Source organism: Andrographis paniculata, unplaced genomic scaffold (genome assembly GCF_009805555.1).
Source record: "Andrographis paniculata isolate CXL003 unplaced genomic scaffold, ASM980555v1 Contig15END, whole genome shotgun sequence".
NCBI classification, from domain to species: Eukaryota; Viridiplantae; Streptophyta; class Magnoliopsida; order Lamiales; family Acanthaceae; genus Andrographis; species Andrographis paniculata.
This window is the reverse complement of record NW_026137435.1, coordinates 1,972,992-1,990,697: the sequence shown is the minus strand read 5'-3', so window position 1 is coordinate 1,990,697 and position 17,706 is coordinate 1,972,992. Positions and strand designations below refer to the sequence as shown.

The window sequence follows — 17,706 nt, the reverse complement described above, 5'->3', positions numbered from 1 at the left end:
AGATAGTGCAGTTACTAAAAAAGAAAATAGATACTTTGTTATAGGACGGATTAAAATGAAAAAAATAGATACTTTGTTATGGGACAATATATTTTTTAAATGAACTTTTGTGTTATATATTATAATAAATTTACCGATGTTAGCAGCATAATGGAGGATAGAAACTTTGACAAATAATTCTACAATGTGAAAAATAAAAAAATAAAAAAATAAAAAAATCTTGACAAGTTCTTAAATTGATGTTATGAGATTTGACGCAGAGAAAAAAACTCGATGGGCTTGAACGCTAAAGTGGGCTTAAAATGTGGGCTCCACTAGGAACCACTTTAGGGTGTGTTTGTTTGGGGGTTTGGATTTTGAGTTGGGATTTGAATAGAAATTTTTTTGAATTTAAATAGTTATATGATGTGATATAAATAAGTGTTCGATGTGATATTTTGAATGTAAAATTGATTTTTAGTATAATATAAAAAATAAAAAATAAGTGTTTGATTTGATGTTTTTGGGGGAAAAAAATGGGATGAATAGCGGAAAGTAAATCCAATCTCCCAAACAAACACACTCCCTCGCCCACCCACGGAAGATGGAGCCTTTAGGGACACAAGGTAACATAGGTTATTAAGTTATTAATAATAAGTTAAGATAATATTTTATTATTCTTTTATATGTGTATTGTTATTGGTATTTTAAATATTTTTACAATTATATTTTAATAAAATATATGCAATATGAATATTATTTTGTAGACAATAAAATTTTATACAATACAAATGAATAAAAAAATATATTTATTTATTTATCATTATCATAAATTAGTTTTATAAAAAATGAGGAGTTTTAAAGGTATATAAAAATATTTGTTAATTGAAGAGAGATATAAAAATAAAAAGGTTTTGAGTGGGTATACGTGTAAGATGTTAGAAATTTATATTAAATTGAATTATATTTGTTAAGTATGTTTAATATTGATAAACTTGTCAAAAATGAAAAAATATCATCTTCCGTGGTCAGTTCCAAAAAGAAAATGAAGTCATATGTGGATTCGAGAGGGGATAGATAGAAACTTACCTGACAAAACTTTATTTAAAATTTATAAAAAGATACAGGGTAAACTCTATTTTTAGTTCAATAACTGGACCCCCTTGTCATTTTAGTCACGTAAGTGGAGCTTGTCGCAAACTAGTCTCATAAGTGAAGAATTTTCGCTGTTTTAGTCCTCCGGCGCCGAAGATCCCCGCGTGGCTCGCCGGAGGTGACGTGTCAATCAGGTGTCGCTGACCTGGCGGACACGTGGATTTTTTATTTTTATTTTTTCATTTTTTTTAAAAACTTATTTTTAATTTATTTTAAATTTTATTTGTATTTTTTTGATTTTTTTTATTTATTACAATTAAAAAAAATTAAAAAATTAAAAAAAATGAAAAAAAAAAATCCACGTGTCCGCCAAGTGTCGCTGACCTGGCGGGACACCTGGCAGACACGTCACCTCCGGCGAGCCACGTGGGCGTTTCCGGCGCCGAAGAACTAAAACAGCGAAATTTTTTCACTTATGGGACTAGTTTGCGACAAGCTCCACTTACGAGACTAAAATGATAAAGTGGTCCAGTTATGGAATAAAAAAACAGTTTACCCAAAATATATTCATACTAATTTATTAGTAAAACAATACTGGGTGTGTTAAAATAATTTGAAAAAATATTTTTTTGTTTATTTAAAATATAAAAATTCATATAACTAATATAAAAATAATGAATATATATAAAAATATGTACACTTTTTTTGATAAAAAAGAAAACACTCATTGTGTTATTTGTATTATTAATTAACATTTTATTCTCTTTGTTATTTTATTCCTATTTTCTATTTCTATTCTACACAATTTGTTTATTTTATTTACAAATAATTATTATTAATTTTAATTAAATTTTATAATATATAGTATTTTTTTAAAATTTTAATTAAATTAATAAAAATATTTATTTATAAAAATATGTTTTAAAAATTATATTAATACCTATTTTGTTTAAAATATCATATAACTAATTTTTTTTTTAAATAAAAATAATATAAATGTCATATATTAACTATATATATATATATAAAAAAAAAGATCAAACTTACAGAGTTGGTCGCGAATTCTAGAAGCAAGTCGACTTTTGAATTTAGAATTACAATTAAAACAATTGTATTTATTTTATATTAATTTAAAATTATTAAATTATTGGATAAATAGATTATTAATTAAAAATAAAAAATAAAAAAACCAGAAAGTATAAACTCGACCACTGTTACCTATATTTGTTTATTTTCCCTGTCTTTCGGTTATGGATTCCGCCATAGCTGTGTTGATACGATAGCGGATATATCACTTCAGGGAAAATCCATAAACCCTAATCTTGTCATGCCCCACAGTTGACGTGTGTTTAGTGGAAGCTCCGGGGGTTTTGAATTTGGGGAATTTCTCGTAATTTTTGTGCCGTGGACTTTGAATTTTGAATTTTTGGTTGAAGTATGTACAGATCTGGAACGGTGATGGCGTGGAATGTGTTCAAGTTTTGCACGGCTTTGAGGGGGCTTGGCTCGATCATGATCCTGCTCGTGCTTGGCGTCGTCGGCGTTTCCTATTATGCCGTGGTGATTACCACTTATGGTCCTCAATTGGCGGCCGGCGGCCTCGATTTGCTCATCGCCTTCCTCGTTTTGGTCGTCTTTCATTGTCTGGTAATTTTTCTGTGTTGATTTTATCTGAATGCTTGTGTAAGTTTGATCCGATTTGTATGCTTGCGCAATTTTGGGGAATCAATGTATAGAATTTACAGTTCTCCTGGAGTTAATTTAGGTTTTTTTAAGATAATCTGCTCGGTTTTTTTGGCTATTAACTTTGGATGCCCTAAGTGAATCGTTTGGATGCTTGCTTAACTCTTCAAGTTTGAATTCGTTTGTGAAATTTAGGAAATGTCTTCATTGATAGGAACTGAGAAGTATGATTAGCTTTCTTACTGAAGTCAATCTCTTCATTAGGATGAAAATTAGTTTGATCGATGCTCAGTTTGATTATATAAGATTATTGAGTGCAACTGATGATCCTGTGGTTCATCTGCTGTTCAATTTCAAAATGGAGCTTCGTTGCCGGCACATAGTAAATCCATAGCTTGGTTCAATTCTGCAATCTGGTTTTCCTTCTAGAACTTGGGACAATGGTGTGCAGTGTATTTTGTGCACGAAAACGAATATGTAACTTGCCCCGACTCCTTTGCAGTTAGTGATGCTATTATGGAGTTATTTTTCGGTTGTCTTCACCGACCCAGGTAGTGTGCCTCCAAATTGGAGACCGGAAATGGATGAAGAAAGAGCAGATGCTGTGCCATTAACTGGATCAGAATTTCCGGTTGATTCGGACAATGGTGCAGTTCGTTTTTGTAGAAAGTGCAATCAGTTCAAGCCGCCACGTTGCCATCACTGCTCTGTTTGTGAGTTTTTGTTGCTGAAATAAGTTCTGAGAAATTTTTGAACTGTGCTGTTGTTTTTGTCGAAGCGTTATCTTATGTAAAATTGTTTTTCCTTTTTAGGTGGGAGGTGCATACTGAAGATGGACCATCACTGTGTTTGGGTTGTCAATTGTGTCGGTGCATTGAACTATAAGTACTTCCTTCTCTTCCTGGTATTGTGTTCTACGTTACTGAGAATCATATTGCCTGGTCGTTGTTTGTGTTGATTTTTTTTTTTTGTTGCTAATTAGTGTTTTATAACGTATGGTTTTCTTCTTATTTAGATAATTCCAGCTATAGATAGTGTCTTACGATTTTATAGCTCTCGAATATGTTGTTCTCTTACGGTGTCAACATTGTTACGATAATAATTAACTCACTTATTAAGTTTTCATTTTCCATGTTTCTTACTTTTAAATTTTTGAAGATTTTTAACATATTTCTTGGGAATTTTGGTCGTTTGAGGCCTAATCCAGTTAGCCCCTCGAAATAATTAGTTGGTCTACTCCGTAGCTCGGCCCAACCATTTTATCCCAAAGCCCAAACCCATATATCCAAAGCCCTAAGCCAAACCAAAAAGAGAGTTAGTTTCAATGAGAAAAACCGATTTGAGAGGAGAGGGAGAGAAGAGAAGCCGGGAGGGATTCGAGTGTTTTCCAGTTTTGCATTTAGTTTGTTTAATTTCATCTCGATTTTGTTTTTAGTTTAATTTGGGTTTATTCGACTTAATTGCTTCCGCTACTAATTAGATTGTATATTTGTCTACGAGGTATTGTTCGATAAATTAAAAGATCCGGGATATAAATTCTCAACATTTGTACATTTACATTTCTTGATTAACCAATTGCATCGAAGCCCATTTAACTAAGTTTTGTCATCATGCAGTTCTACACCTTCCTCGAAACTTTTGTTGTTACATTATCACTATTGCCTCAATTTATTGCATTCTTTGGTGATGGAGAGATCCCTGGAACTCCGGGAACTCTTGCGACTACATTTCTTGCCTTTGGTAGTATACACGTGTCTGTTCCTATACTTCTCCTTCTCGATTCTTCTTGTTTCTTTGTTCACCTTCTTTCTTATTTTTTCAGTTCTAAATTTGGCGTTCGCTTTGAGCGTGATGGGGTTCCTTATTATGCACATATCGTTGGTGACTGCCAACACCACAACAATCGAGGTATTATTTCTCATTCCATTATCTATTTTTGAACGTTGATGTCGTGTAGCCCCACCATTTTAAGTATCGGCATCATTTTCCACATATGGTAAATGTTCTGTCGAAGTTTTGACATGCATTTTCTGTTAGATTTGTCGGTTACCACGAGTGTTTTGTTGGAGATATAAATGCCACGTAGTTAAGGTTGAATTCTATTTCTGAACTAATCTCCCAGCTAGTGTTTCTTTTTTCTCTTACGACAAAAATGAGGTAGCGCCAAATTAATGTGATTCCATATATGTATATATATTACAATGTTTTGTTCTTAGGCTTATGAGAAGAAAACCACTCCAAAATGGCGCTACGATCTTGGAAGAAAGCGAAACTTTGAACAGGTAAATCAAACAATAATTGACACAATTCATCAAAGTTTTCGTCGCAAACCAAACATACATTATTCTGTGATAGGTATTTGGGACGGACAAGAGGTACTGGTTTATCCCGGCATATACAGAAGAAGACTTGCGACGCATCCCTGCCCTCCAGGGCCTCGAATATCCATCAAAACCCGACCTCGACACTCAGGAATTCTAAGACGGACAGAGATCATGACTACATCAATACAGCAGCAGCAGCAGCAGCAGCCTCTCTTGTCTATTTTTCGCGTGGAATTAGCATTTGCTCCACCCACCCCACCTGATCTAACCATCGAAAAATCACAGATCTCGGCCGATCATAGAAAAGGTTCTTATAGATGATAATACAGAAATGGTGAGTTGAGGTGAGGTTGGTTGTTGTATTGAGTTGCAAAAATGTGTTGTAGATGAATGAATGAATGTATGCATGCTTTTTAACCCACTGTATTATAATGTACTATAATCTTCTTCTTCTCTCTCTTTATAATAATTCTTATTTGTGAATTTGACCCTAACGTTGTTTCGGTATATTTCGGGTGTGGTTACCTGCGACTTTGAGATTTGAATAGTAAAAATTTGAATTTGAATTTGAAGATAAAATTGACTTTTAGTATAATATAATAAAAAAAAATCTCTAAATAAACACATAGCTCATAATTAATTTTTCTAAAATATAATTTTTCATTTTTATCTTTCTTTGATTATAAATATTTTTAAAATTTTTTATTTTTATATAATTAATTTATGATAATAATAAATAAATATATTTTTTCATTTATTTGTATTATATTTAAATTGTATATATATTTTATTAAAATATAATATAATTATATTTTAAACTTCTTTAATTATTAAATAATTAATCTATCTATTTTAATAAAAGGCTTCAATTTTTTAGGTAGTACAGTAATATAAATAAATAAAATTGAGAAGCGCCGAGAACCATCCAGACTCCAGAGGTCGATTACGATTATGAAGTTCGAGTCAATAGCCGATGAATAATATGATGCCACGTGTACGCTTCAGATTCAGCCTTTCTCTCTGCTGTCTCTAATTGAATTCCACCGCCTTCCCGCAAACTGCCCTCCCTCCTCAGGCCAGAGTTTCTCCCCCAACCTCCGAACCCGCCCGTAGGTACGTAGGTAAGCAATTTCATTCCACGCTTTCTGCAATTATTCGCATTCGCGCTTTGGTTTCCGGTAGGATGAGCTTTTTCCAGAATTGCGTCGCCGAAGTTTATTCTATTGTTTGCCTTTTTGCATCGTTTCGCTGGTTTCCTTAATTGTTTATAAGTAGATGATCATTGATCCGCGGAACAAAATTGTTCAAGTATAATTCTAAGTATCGATATCGCTGGATTCTCAAAGATGATTGAGGATACTTTGACATTTCTAGAGCAATATGGTATAAGATCGTGGTTTAGGCATCCTGTAGAATCGAAGAACGTAAGGGTGATCGTATCGTTTGCACGATACCGATCAATATTAGGCTTTAATAATTTTTGTGTACTTTTTAGGAAGGAGCTGATTTCCGTAGTATGGTGGTGTCTAAATCTCATGTTATGAATGCGTAGGTCAGGTTAGAAGATTAGGAATCAACTATGTACTTTTCGTTTATTAACAGTAGCTTAAAGCTAATGTTGCATTAATTCAAAAATGTTCAGAAGAATTGCAAGCAAAGATGAAGAAAGACAACAATGGAGTTAAAGAAGATTCCAATTCTTCTGGAAGTGGTTTTGGTTTTCTTCGGAGCATGCTCAGAGGGGAGGAGGATACCTCCAATGAGTCTTTCTTCAAACGGACATTGAGAAAGTTATTCGGATCTGAATCGAATGCCTCGAGTGAACCTGATAAGTTGTCGCAAAACAGCAGATCGAAGGGTCCAATAATTGAGGAGGTGGACAGTGATGGTGAGGGAACATTGGAAGATAAGGAAGGGCGAGAAGAGAGTCATGCTGCGCGGTCGAATAAAAACCCCATTGTTGAGCTTCCGGAGGATCAAGATGAAGGTAGATTAGGTTATCATGTTTCTGACATCTGGAAATAGGATTTTTGTATATTAGTTTCTTCTGCACTAATAGTTCATGATCTGTTAGATGATGGGAGGAATGAGAGAAATTCGAAGGACATATTGCACAGAGCAGCGAACCGTGGAAAGGAAGAGAAGGATACGCGGAGCGTCAGCTTCACAAGAGTGACTTATGGTGGCATTAATGGAGCTTACTACACAGCAACATCCTCTCGTGTGACGACTAATGGGGTTTGGTTACTTAATAATCTTCGGATTTGCATATCGTGCTGTGTGGTTGTTTAAATCTGATAACATGCTTGTTTGATCATTTAGGTGACTCTGGAAGAGACTAAACATGCTGATCGATCGACTGGTCAAGCAGCACATCAAATTTCAAGAGGAATCAATGGAAAGGTTCGAATTTGTCTGTGTTTTCTCATAATAACTAGGTTGTTTAAATCTAAATGATCGACTTGATTGTTGACATTCTGTTCTGGTAGGGGCATTCTGTTTTGAGAAAGCTTAATTCAGACGGTAAGGTGGACACAAGACAGATTCTGCACAACATAAATGAAGGTTAGTCGTGCTGAATGAAACATCACAAATGGTGTAAAAGATTTCCTATCCCTTCGAAAATTTCTGATTCTTGTACATATCTCAGACGAGCTTTTGGGCTTCGAAAAAGCATGGAAACACGACGCTGATAGGCATTTACATGGTTGGAATGACAAGCTGAATCCCAGTAAGCTGATGTCTTTCGACTACGGCACTACAAATAACTAAACGATAATTGGATCCATGAAATACTTCAATCAATTATGGTCTTTTTAGGGCCTTATTTTGTTCAAATTTATAAACTCGTCGTCTTGACAGGAGACATTGGAAAGATGAACAGGGAATTGGTAGCCATGGGGAGCTACTTTCAAGATCCATTCATAGAGCATTCAAACAGGAAACAAGGGCAGGAAATTCACAAGGATTTGATACCACAATCTTCCACAGGAAGATCCAAGAAGATTGTCACAGTTAACATTGACTGACTAGATCAAAAGCCCTCAAGCATTTGGTACTCTGAATTTTATAATTTAAGTGGCAAAATTAACCATCAGGGATTTAGTATATAGTAATGCTAACTATTTTCTAATGCAGGCTGCTTGAAACATGCAAGATCAGATGTATTATGAATGAAGCCTGCCCTTCAAATGCACTTTTCAAGGTATGTGTAAATATCTTCATAGATTATATATAATGGCGAACATGGTGTATTATGTATAAAAAACTATATATATATATATAGAGTGTATAGTATTAAATGATCAAATTTATATTGAACTTTAAAGTCTTATTTGTGAAAATTATAACATGAAATATAGTACTATCAAAAACTTAATTTCCATAATGGAAAATATCAAAATGCTACCCATAAGTCTTTAACCAACATCATCTCAAACATCAAATGTCTTCGGTTCACGCTCTATTAGTCGAGGTCTAGGTTCTTTTGGGACCTTGGATTATTGTTGTTGATGGATGGACCGATGTCTTATCAATATTTCCTCTTAGAGGTTATCCATAATATGCATAACATCACTTAACAAAGTTAATTTATCTTAAAAAAAAAATAGTTTTATTTTTTCTTTAACCTTGTTCATTGCTACAACAAGCTTTAATATTCTTGGTTTCTCATCTTCATCAAGTAGCATTAAAACAATCATAAGTGGCTGAGATATTTTTATCACAACACATCAATCTAAAAGAAAATAGATAAAGATTTCCAATAATAAAAATTTGTTGCTAAATTTCAATATCTGTGTTAGCTAGCCAACTTTGAAGTAATTCAACCCGAGTAGGTCCAAGCTTCTTGAGATCTCTATCATTTGTTTTCTCCTTAATTACGCTAAAAAGCCCCGTCCCCGTGTGTTTATAAATGTAGGTAGCAACTCACTTTGCATTGTAAATCTTTGTCCGAAAGACAGACAACTTCCCAATATCCTCAAACATAAGAACAAAAAAAATTAGTAAGTACACGATTCTCCAATAATCTACATGTTGCTTTGAAATTAGCTTCATTATCAATTACTACTTGGACCACATTTTTTTCTCAATATTTTCAATATTAGTTTGAAGTAATGAAAACAACTTGAGTCTAACTTGATAGATCAATTAAAATTTTGGACTAGTTAAAAAAATTGATCAAATGCCGTCTTTCTTTTGTCCATCCAACTATCAATCATAAGTGTAACTATATTGCTTCCAAGCAATAATGTTGTCATGAGTATTACGAATTGTGCTAGAAAACACTACAATAAAAACAAATGCTCCCTCCGTCCCATTTCTAACATTCTAAATATCCTTGCAATTTACAATATATTATACAAATATCATTATTTTATATCACATAATACTAATAAAATTATTTTAGTCATTTCTATTTTATTCTTACTACATCCAAGTATAATACTAATATTTTTAAAACTTCGTACAAAACAAAAATACATAGTTACGGAATGAAAGAAATAATATAAAATAAAAAAAATTAACCTAAACTATAATATATATTTTTTTTATTACATATAATATATTACTTTTATAATTAAAAATTGAGTAAGTTGACACAATTTTTTCATCGGGTACCCAAAACATTTGAAGTTTTCTGACAATTTTCAGAAGAAAAAAAAAAAAAACACCAAACCAATATAACCAAACCCAATCGGAACCCAAACTATCCGACCCAAATGCCCACCCCTAGTCACGATGCATTCGTGTCCTAGCCAAACAGCAAGACAAACTGTCCTGATGATGCACCAGCACTTAAAGCTTGCAAAATTTTAAAGTAAATTATAATACTGCGCAAATTTGTATGAGATAAAGATGGTTAATTTAAAGATACATAACATAGAAAAGCTGATAAGTGTTCTCCAAAACAAAAATGGATCAAACAAGTCAAATATCAAATAAGATAAGATGCGAAGGAAAAGCATAGGTAGCAGCATAACATTGAAAAACAATGTCTGGGAAAACATTCAAGTACCAAATGCATCTGAATTACTACAAACTGTTTCAGCTCATTGCTCCCATTTCCCAATCCAAGTTTCTGCCATACATCCGCAAATACCATTTAAGCCACAAGGGTGCTGGCAGTCGTAGATTCACTGCAAAAGAAACAAAATTGTAGTTTAGTATATCATAAAACCAAAAAATGAAGAGAACATAGAAAAACGGATCATTCTACTTCGGATGAGACTATTATGAGCTGAATTTCCTATCATAGCTCACAAGTAGTAAACAATTGATTGATGGAAAAAAATATATATTCTGCACAAAATTATTCATTTGGGCTTAGTTGAATTAGAATTCATTATATAAGTTTTGGAGAAATCGAAATGTAAGCTTACTATTTCCAGACTGGTGGAAGCTTCTTAGTCTTCTTATAGTAGCGAGCAAGCCTGTGAATTCTACTCTCAACAAGGATAAGCCTGAACTTGGAATCCTTATCCTTTCTGTTCCTCTCAAGATGTTTACGGATGGCAACAGCTTTCTTAATAAGGTGGTATAAATCCTCAGGTATCTCGGGAGCAAGTCCTGGACAGGGAAGATATTAAATTAATGTTAGATGCCCTAGGCATCAACAATAACATATAGCCAATTGGCTGAAACATACCATGAGCCTTAAGAATCCTTAAAATCTTGCTGCCAGTAACACTCTTGACTTGAGCAATTCCATGAGAATCACGAAGAATAACACCAATTTGTGATGGTGTCAAACCCTTCTTAGCAAACTTACAGATATTGTCCTCAACCTGATTTTGGGTGAACAGATTTCATCAGAACTTAATCAAATGTCGAAAGATAAGTTATGAACACTAATAATGAATACAACTTGTTCCAATTAAGAACAAGATAATCCCAAATGACAAGTTCTCCTACATGATTAAAATATAAAAAGCGAATAGCACCAAATCTGGTGCTAAGTTCCTCACACACAATTTCAGAGTATGCGCATCAAAGTGATATTAATTTATATTTATTCAAAGCAAGCGTGTGTTTACTTGTGTTCTGGGATGTTTTTGGCGGTTTGCACTGTTTCGAATTTGAACTTGTTGGGATGGACATTTTCTATCAAAGTTATGTTAAAATGATATTTTTGGGCAGAAAGTGTTTTTTTTTTTTTTTTTTTTTTTTTTTTTTTTTTTATGTAGATTTCATAGCACAAAATGGGTATTGAAAACATGAGTGAGCAAAGTCCAAATTAAAGATGCTCTAAAAAAGAAACTCATAATTCAATTGCTTGATCACACATCATCCTGTGCAGGTTTTTATCAAACTCTTCTCATGTGGATTCCAATAAGGTAGCGAAGTCAAAATGTTTATTTACTAATTAATATTAACTTAATACAAAAAGCATTGTCTTTTCCCCATTTCACAAAACTGAGAAAGGAACTCTACTGGTTAGCCGAAGACATACACAAGTATATGGGAACTTTTAGATAAAACGTCCAAGACTTCCAAATTTTTAAATAACATAAACCAAACATCAGAAGCAGATCAAGGGAAGAAAAAAAAAAAAAATCAAATAATAAATCACAGAAGAACCTGAACAAAGATCCATCTTACACACTTGAATAAAAGTCACACACACAAGCGGTAAAGCAGAATCTGCATGCAATGTTCATCCTAAGTAAAAATCGATTTGAAAAAAAAAAAAAAAAAAAGTGTAACAGACACATACGTCCTGAGACGAGGTCTTAAGCCAACTCGGCGGCGTCCTCTTGTACGGAAGTGCAGATGCTGAAATACCCTTACTGCAATTCCCAATATTACAGATTCAAAATCCAGATAAAATCTCATAAAAAGATACAACATAGATTAAAATCGAAGAAGGACAAACCCTCGGCTGTGCATACGACCCATGGCGGCAGCTGTTCAAAGACCAGCGGAGTGCAACGGCGGCTGCGGCGGACCTCGCCCCTGCAAAGGAAGATAAACCCTAGACCGAATAGGCGGACGAATGGAAGTGAATGGTATTTATAGTGTAACTCATATTTCAAATAAATCCTTCATCTTTAAAATATTTCGGTTTCACTATCTTTTAAAAATTTTATTTACGTAGAGCCCTATTCTCCATAAATGGGCTTTTGAGTTAGAATGCGTCAATGGGCCTGATTAAAAATAAGCATCATTCACGTTAGGGCCCAATTGAAGGCCCAAAATGTATCTAAATCGGAAGTTGGGAAACGGGCGATCGAAGAATTCGACGAGAGGATCTGGTTCGGGAGCTTCAGCAATGGCGATTGATTGAGGTATGGATTATATTCTGCGTTAATGGTTTCCGATGAAGTGCAAAACACTTTTGACATAGTTGAATCCATCCACCGCTAAAACTTTCGAACTCGAAGTTTCCTTTTTAAGTGTTGCGTGACTTGATTTTGTAAGAAAATTGGGTGTATTGAGTGATACATGTGTGAGAATGTAAGCGATTGCGTGGTAATTTTCCATAGTCCTACTGGTTTGTGGATAAACGACGTTTAATTTGTTTGGCGTTCTTATTGCAGAAAAAATGACTTGAGTTAGTGTATAGAAATTGGATTTGGTGCAATTAGACAACAGAAAGCTATTTGAGGAAGCATTATTATGATGGCAAAGAGAATATGCGTTGGATGGAATCGGTTGTTTTTGTGTCTTCCAGTAGTAATCTTAGTTACTCACTTGATCTCAGGTATTTAATCTTGTGGTTTATCCCTCCACAGCACAAATATTCACACTCCTAATTTCTGCTATGCTATTCTTCGAATGTAATCACCAGTTTTTGGTTAATAAGAAAAATTATATAGAGAAATGGATGACTGTTTCAGTCCAGGAGTTCCAGCAAGAGAAGAGTTTGGGGGGTGAGCATAAAGAAAAGCCTAAGAAATTCGATCATCTTGTTCTTGGACCAGCTGCCGGGGAAGGACTCCCTGATCGTTTGCAGTGCCAAGGTTTTTTAGATTTACTCTCTTCGTGATATCTATTGGCACTTGTCTAATGCAGCTTACATACATTAACGATTTTTTTTCTTTTTGAGTTTGGGATAAGGTAATGTTTTGTTGTTTTTCCTGTTGACTAAAAGTTGCAAAGAACTTGTATGCTGATTTTGTTTTTGACAAATATATTGCTGCTTTGCAAGAAGCTGAATTCCACATCATTTTCTGCAAAGCTTATATTTATATTTTGGTAGAACATTTGAAAAAGGTTTTATTGACAACTTGTGAGCTAATTTTCTAAAATGTTTGCAGGAACAAAAGCCCTTAACAAGACACATTTTGGGACCTTTCTTAACAATTCTCACTCTGTGGAGAATGTTGCTTTCGTCACTGTTTTTGCTACCTACAACTCTACTGCTGGGAATAGACCAGATGATTTGGTTTCTGTTGGGAACAAGTCTTACAACAAAGTTGAGAGATCAATGGCCATTTTGAATGTTTTCATGAATTTCATTCAGGTATCTTTTGTTATAGCATTATCTTGCATCATTGTGCAGTCAATCGGGTTAGATGTGCCTGTCTTTGGTATAACTTTTTTTTTTTTTTATTCACTTCTGGGTAATTGCACCATTGATTTTCGTATATGTACAAAACCTCATTTTAGATTTAAAAATCAACAACTCTTTTGAATTCTAAGTTTCGATAGCTTAAAACTTAAAGGTTGTGTTCTTTTGTGAGTTTTAGCACATGTTTTTACTATTCAAATTCTATTTTTCCTCCAGAACTATCAAATCAAACAATTAATTTTCCTTTTTTTATATTATACTACAAATTTATTTTACATTCAAAATATCACATCAACCTCTATTTATATCACATCAAACAACTATTCAAATTCAATTTTTTACTATTTAAAAATCCAAACCCAAAAACTAAAACCCACAAACAAACACACCCAAGAGTGTTTCTGAGATTTATGAATTTGTTGCAGCTGAAGTTTTATGTTCACTGTATCCACTAAACATTTCCAGCAATGCTTACATGCTATTAATAAGAAGATTATGGAGCTGATATGTTTATCGGATGCTCATTAACAAAACTATGCTCATATTATATTGGATCAGCTGCTGCCAGCGATGTTTATATTGGAACTATTTACACTCTTCCCACCATATGTTGAATTGCGACCCAATAATTCGTATATAATATGAATTGATCTTTAGCTGCTTATTGTAGGAGGTCATGCCTCAAAGCAGTGTCATAGTTCTTACAGATCCAGCATCTGACCTTCCACTTCGGAGAGAGATGGTCACCATACAACCAATACAAGGTGAATATTCCCGAGAAAAGTTGATGCTTCAAAGAATCAGGTCTTACATTGTAAGAGCACAATGCACTGTTGGAAATGGCACCACCTGTTTATTTATTTGAATTGAATTTTATCGAACTTCTGTGCGCATATCCTTGTGTCTATGTGTGTGTATGTTAGAAACTTAGAATTAATATTCTATTGCAAAATGCTAGCATTTATTCTCAATTTATCCCATAGTTGGTCGAATGTTTAAGGAAGAAACTTAAAACCTGATTTAAGTAACATTTATTAACACTTTTGCATTATGTGTGCAGTGTCTGGATCCTGTCTTTGTTGTTACTCTATTATATATGCTCACTTAGCTGGCATTGTAAGACTTGTATCGTTAACCCTTTAACTACCAGATTTGTTGAGGGAGATGGCGAGTTATAAGACCTCTTTCTTTTCCTTTTCCGTGGATTCTCTCAATTTCTGCATTGTACTATTTTGCTTAAACCACCATGTATCTTCCTGTTCTTGTAAAGGTCTCCATAGGACAGTCTCGAATTGTGGTATATTGTTTTAAAAGCTGAGTTACCGACCTTTAAGGGCATTCTTCTTTGGTTTGTCTTCGAAACTCTTACGTCTTATTCACACAGTTTACATTGTTTATGCAGTCATTCCTAGACGCAAGGCTTCAGAAGCTTATTAAGAAGCAAGAACAAGTCACTCATTTCATTTTTACAGACTTGGACATAGCAGTTGTAGATGATCTCAGACAAATATTCACAAAGCATCCCAATTTTCACCTCGCGCTCACTTTCAGGAACAATAAAGAGCAACCTCTAAATTCTGGATTTATTGCTGTACGGGGCACAGTTGAGGGAATTCAAAGGTGCATTACTTTTCTTCTTTGTTTTGTCACTCTAAAATATAACTGATCCAATGCCAAATATATACTGTATAATATATTTCATTTTTACGCAGGGGGAAAGCTTTCTTAGAACATGTTCTGAAAATTTACACGACAAAGTTCATGAAAGCGTCACGAATGCTTGGTGATCAATTAGCTCTTGCAAGTGTCGTAAGATCTAACCCCAACTTCAATGCCCGAAGGTTTTCAAGACGAGAGGCCTTTCTAGACATGATCCACGGTGCGTCTGTGCTTTTCTTGCCATGCTCGCTCTACAATTGGACACCACCTGAGGGTGCAGGTCAATTTCATGGGATGCCGTTGGACGTAAAGGTAAAAACCAGTCGAAAAAACTACAGGAAATTTTCAAAACCCGCCAATGTTACATTGTTGCTAGAGTTGTTAAACGAGCTCGAGCAAGTATCGGTTGTTCGAGCTCGACTCGAACTTCTTAATGGTACAGGCTCGCTCGACCCGAACTTCTTAATGGTACAGGCTCAGCTCGGCTCGACTCGTTAAGAATTCGAACCAAAATAGTAGCTCAAGCTCGGCTTGTTAGGCTCAAATTCAAGTTCGAACTCGAGCTCTCCTTGAATTTTATATATATTCTATATATTTTTTAATATATAAATTAAATGTATTTAATTTTATTCATAATTTTTTATAATAAAATATTTAAATTTTAATAATAAATATAAATTTTGATATAAAAAACTATATATATATATTATATTAATATATAAGTAATATACATATATTATCGAGCTCAATTGAGCTACTTATAATAAAAATTATTTTCGAGCTCGAACTCGGCTCGTTTATCTCTATAAATGAGCCGAGTCGAGCTGTTAACGAGTCGAATCGAGCTTGGCTCGCGAGCTACTCGATTTGTTTAACAGCTCTAATTGTTGCACAAGATTTTGCCACGCAGAATCGATGTTAAATGTTCATTGAAATGATCTTTTCAGGTGGTTCATTTCAAAGGATCGAGGAAGCGACTCATGCTCGAATCTTGGAACTTTTTCACGTCTTCATCCAACCTCGCGGACATGCTCTGCTTAATTTTGAGGAGCGGGAGAACAAAATACGATTTCTAAATCCCGCGCCTGCGCTTGTTGTAAGTCTGCAGTTGCGATATTAATTCATTCAAGTTTTCGATTTTCTGTATAGAGTAAAATACGGCGTCGAAATGGAACACATGTTGTAGGAATTCTAGACTACTACTGCCAATGCAAGAAAATCTCTTTCATTAGCTGTTATTGTCATGGACACTTTGTTGATGTCAAAAGAGATGGTTTGGTTTACCTGAGGGTTGTGTGATAGTTTACAAATGCCCACTTCATAAGTTGACAACAAAACATTTCCTACACGAAATAATGAGATCTAAAGTGCAAATCAATCCCCATTCATTGTATTTTATTGCACCTTTCTTCAAGCAATAATCAATTCACGTGTGCACCTAAAAATACCTTTCATATACCTCTCCTAAGTCACCAAACAATATTTTTTCTGATGAAATGTTGCAATAGTTGCACCAAGTTAATACAAAAATGAACAACGATGGCGGTGCCGATGATGATGATGATAGGTCGGATAATTTGACGGGCAATCATCATTTCGCGCGCAAAAGCTATGCAATGCGTAACAACAATTGAATATCAATCAAACTAACAAATACAAGAATGTTTTGGTTATCAGCACCGTGTTGTTGATTGGACTCAATCAGCACATGTTTATAAAGGAAATAACACAATACCCGACAATACATCTTAATATAATATATAATACACATTTTGATAGCACATTATATAAGTACATGTACAATATATTTTGATCTCAGCACAATAAGTAAATTATACTTTCTCCGTCCAGCTAGAAAGTATACATATTTATATTTTGGGACGTTCAATTATAAAGTAAATATTTCATTAAATACTTTATTTTTTTTTTCCATAAATACCTTAGTTTACATCACATCGTTACTTTTACACTAAAAAACAAGGGCAAAAATGTCATTACACTATGGACGGAGGAAGTACAACATAACATATAATCCACACAACAATATATTATTATGATTTCAGGATAACACAATATATAACCCACGCAGCACAACTTAAAACAACATATGTTAGTTTGACTTATGATAAAATGCTAATTACTTTAAATTAGCGTACTAACTTGGCCAAATCGACACAAAATCTTAACCCTAACAGCCGTCAATATAGAAAACACATCATCAATACATAAGAGTTCGGAATAATCTTAAACGGGAATGAATCGCATACACACAAACCATCAAAATGGAAAAAAGATCGTCTTAATATACCGTATGTATGTTCACCCTAAAATGGAAAAAGATCGTCTCAATAAGCAGTGCATTCGTCGTATACTTACTTGGGATAAAACATTTCATTCAAAGTGTATGTAACTTAGTTCAAACAACATTCAAAAGACAGCTCAGATTTCATTATC

General features: G+C 34.0%; 4 protein-coding genes across 9 annotated transcripts; 3 read left to right on the top strand and 1 right to left on the bottom strand.

The window, feature by feature from the left end:
• Positions 1 to 2,297: 2,297 nt before the first annotated feature.
• LOC127263075 (probable protein S-acyltransferase 14) lies at positions 2,298 to 5,534 on the top strand. 2 transcript variants are annotated; one of them, XM_051292019.1, is made up of 8 exons: positions 2,298 to 2,721; positions 3,260 to 3,470; positions 3,570 to 3,661; positions 4,374 to 4,497; positions 4,580 to 4,665; positions 4,795 to 4,848; positions 4,974 to 5,039; positions 5,113 to 5,534. In XM_051292019.1, exons 1-8 carry the CDS (start codon positions 2,512 to 2,514, stop codon positions 5,236 to 5,238), a joined length of 969 nt encoding a protein of 322 aa, XP_051147976.1. In that variant the 5' UTR covers positions 2,298 to 2,511; the 3' UTR covers positions 5,239 to 5,534. The 2 variants fall into 2 exon arrangements, with proteins under 2 accessions (XP_051147976.1, XP_051147983.1); XM_051292026.1 differs by lacking the exon at positions 4,795 to 4,848.
• A 433-nt stretch (positions 5,535 to 5,967) lies between these two features.
• On the top strand, positions 5,968 to 9,476 carry LOC127261562 (uncharacterized). Of its 4 annotated transcripts, none has more exons than XM_051289864.1 (8): positions 5,968 to 6,194; positions 6,724 to 7,068; positions 7,156 to 7,319; positions 7,404 to 7,484; positions 7,571 to 7,646; positions 7,732 to 7,812; positions 7,944 to 8,136; positions 8,220 to 8,669. In XM_051289864.1, exons 2-7 carry the CDS (start codon positions 6,741 to 6,743, stop codon positions 8,108 to 8,110), a joined length of 897 nt encoding a protein of 298 aa, XP_051145821.1. In that variant the 5' UTR covers positions 5,968 to 6,194; positions 6,724 to 6,740; the 3' UTR covers positions 8,111 to 8,136; positions 8,220 to 8,669. The 4 variants fall into 4 exon arrangements, with proteins under 4 accessions (XP_051145821.1, XP_051145817.1, XP_051145816.1 ...); XM_051289860.1 differs by having other exon boundaries at positions 5,969 to 6,202; positions 8,220 to 8,667; XM_051289859.1 differs by lacking the exon at positions 5,968 to 6,194 and adding an exon at positions 6,611 to 6,638 and having other exon boundaries at positions 7,947 to 8,136; positions 8,220 to 9,476.
• Positions 9,477 to 9,997: 521 nt separating this feature from the next.
• On the bottom strand, positions 9,998 to 12,076 carry LOC127261600 (40S ribosomal protein S13). Its single transcript, XM_051289875.1, has 5 exons — positions 11,956 to 12,076; positions 11,797 to 11,869; positions 10,729 to 10,867; positions 10,463 to 10,649; positions 9,998 to 10,219 (listed from the first exon to the last, which is right to left on the bottom strand). The coding sequence occupies exons 1-5, from the start codon at positions 11,976 to 11,978 to the stop codon at positions 10,186 to 10,188; spliced, it is 456 nt and encodes a 151-aa protein (XP_051145832.1). The 5' UTR covers positions 11,979 to 12,076; the 3' UTR covers positions 9,998 to 10,185.
• LOC127261544 (uncharacterized) lies at positions 11,968 to 16,578 on the top strand. 2 transcript variants are annotated; one of them, XM_051289850.1, is made up of 9 exons: positions 11,968 to 12,088; positions 12,257 to 12,367; positions 12,620 to 12,783; positions 12,920 to 13,042; positions 13,340 to 13,545; positions 14,264 to 14,407; positions 14,996 to 15,213; positions 15,306 to 15,564; positions 16,200 to 16,578. In XM_051289850.1, the coding sequence occupies exons 3-9, from the start codon at positions 12,699 to 12,701 to the stop codon at positions 16,326 to 16,328; spliced, it is 1,164 nt and encodes a 387-aa protein (XP_051145807.1). In that variant the 5' UTR covers positions 11,968 to 12,088; positions 12,257 to 12,367; positions 12,620 to 12,698; the 3' UTR covers positions 16,329 to 16,578. The 2 variants fall into 2 exon arrangements, with proteins under 2 accessions (XP_051145807.1, XP_051145799.1); XM_051289842.1 differs by lacking the exon at positions 11,968 to 12,088 and having other exon boundaries at positions 12,233 to 12,367.
• Positions 16,579 to 17,706: the final 1,128 nt, after the last annotated feature.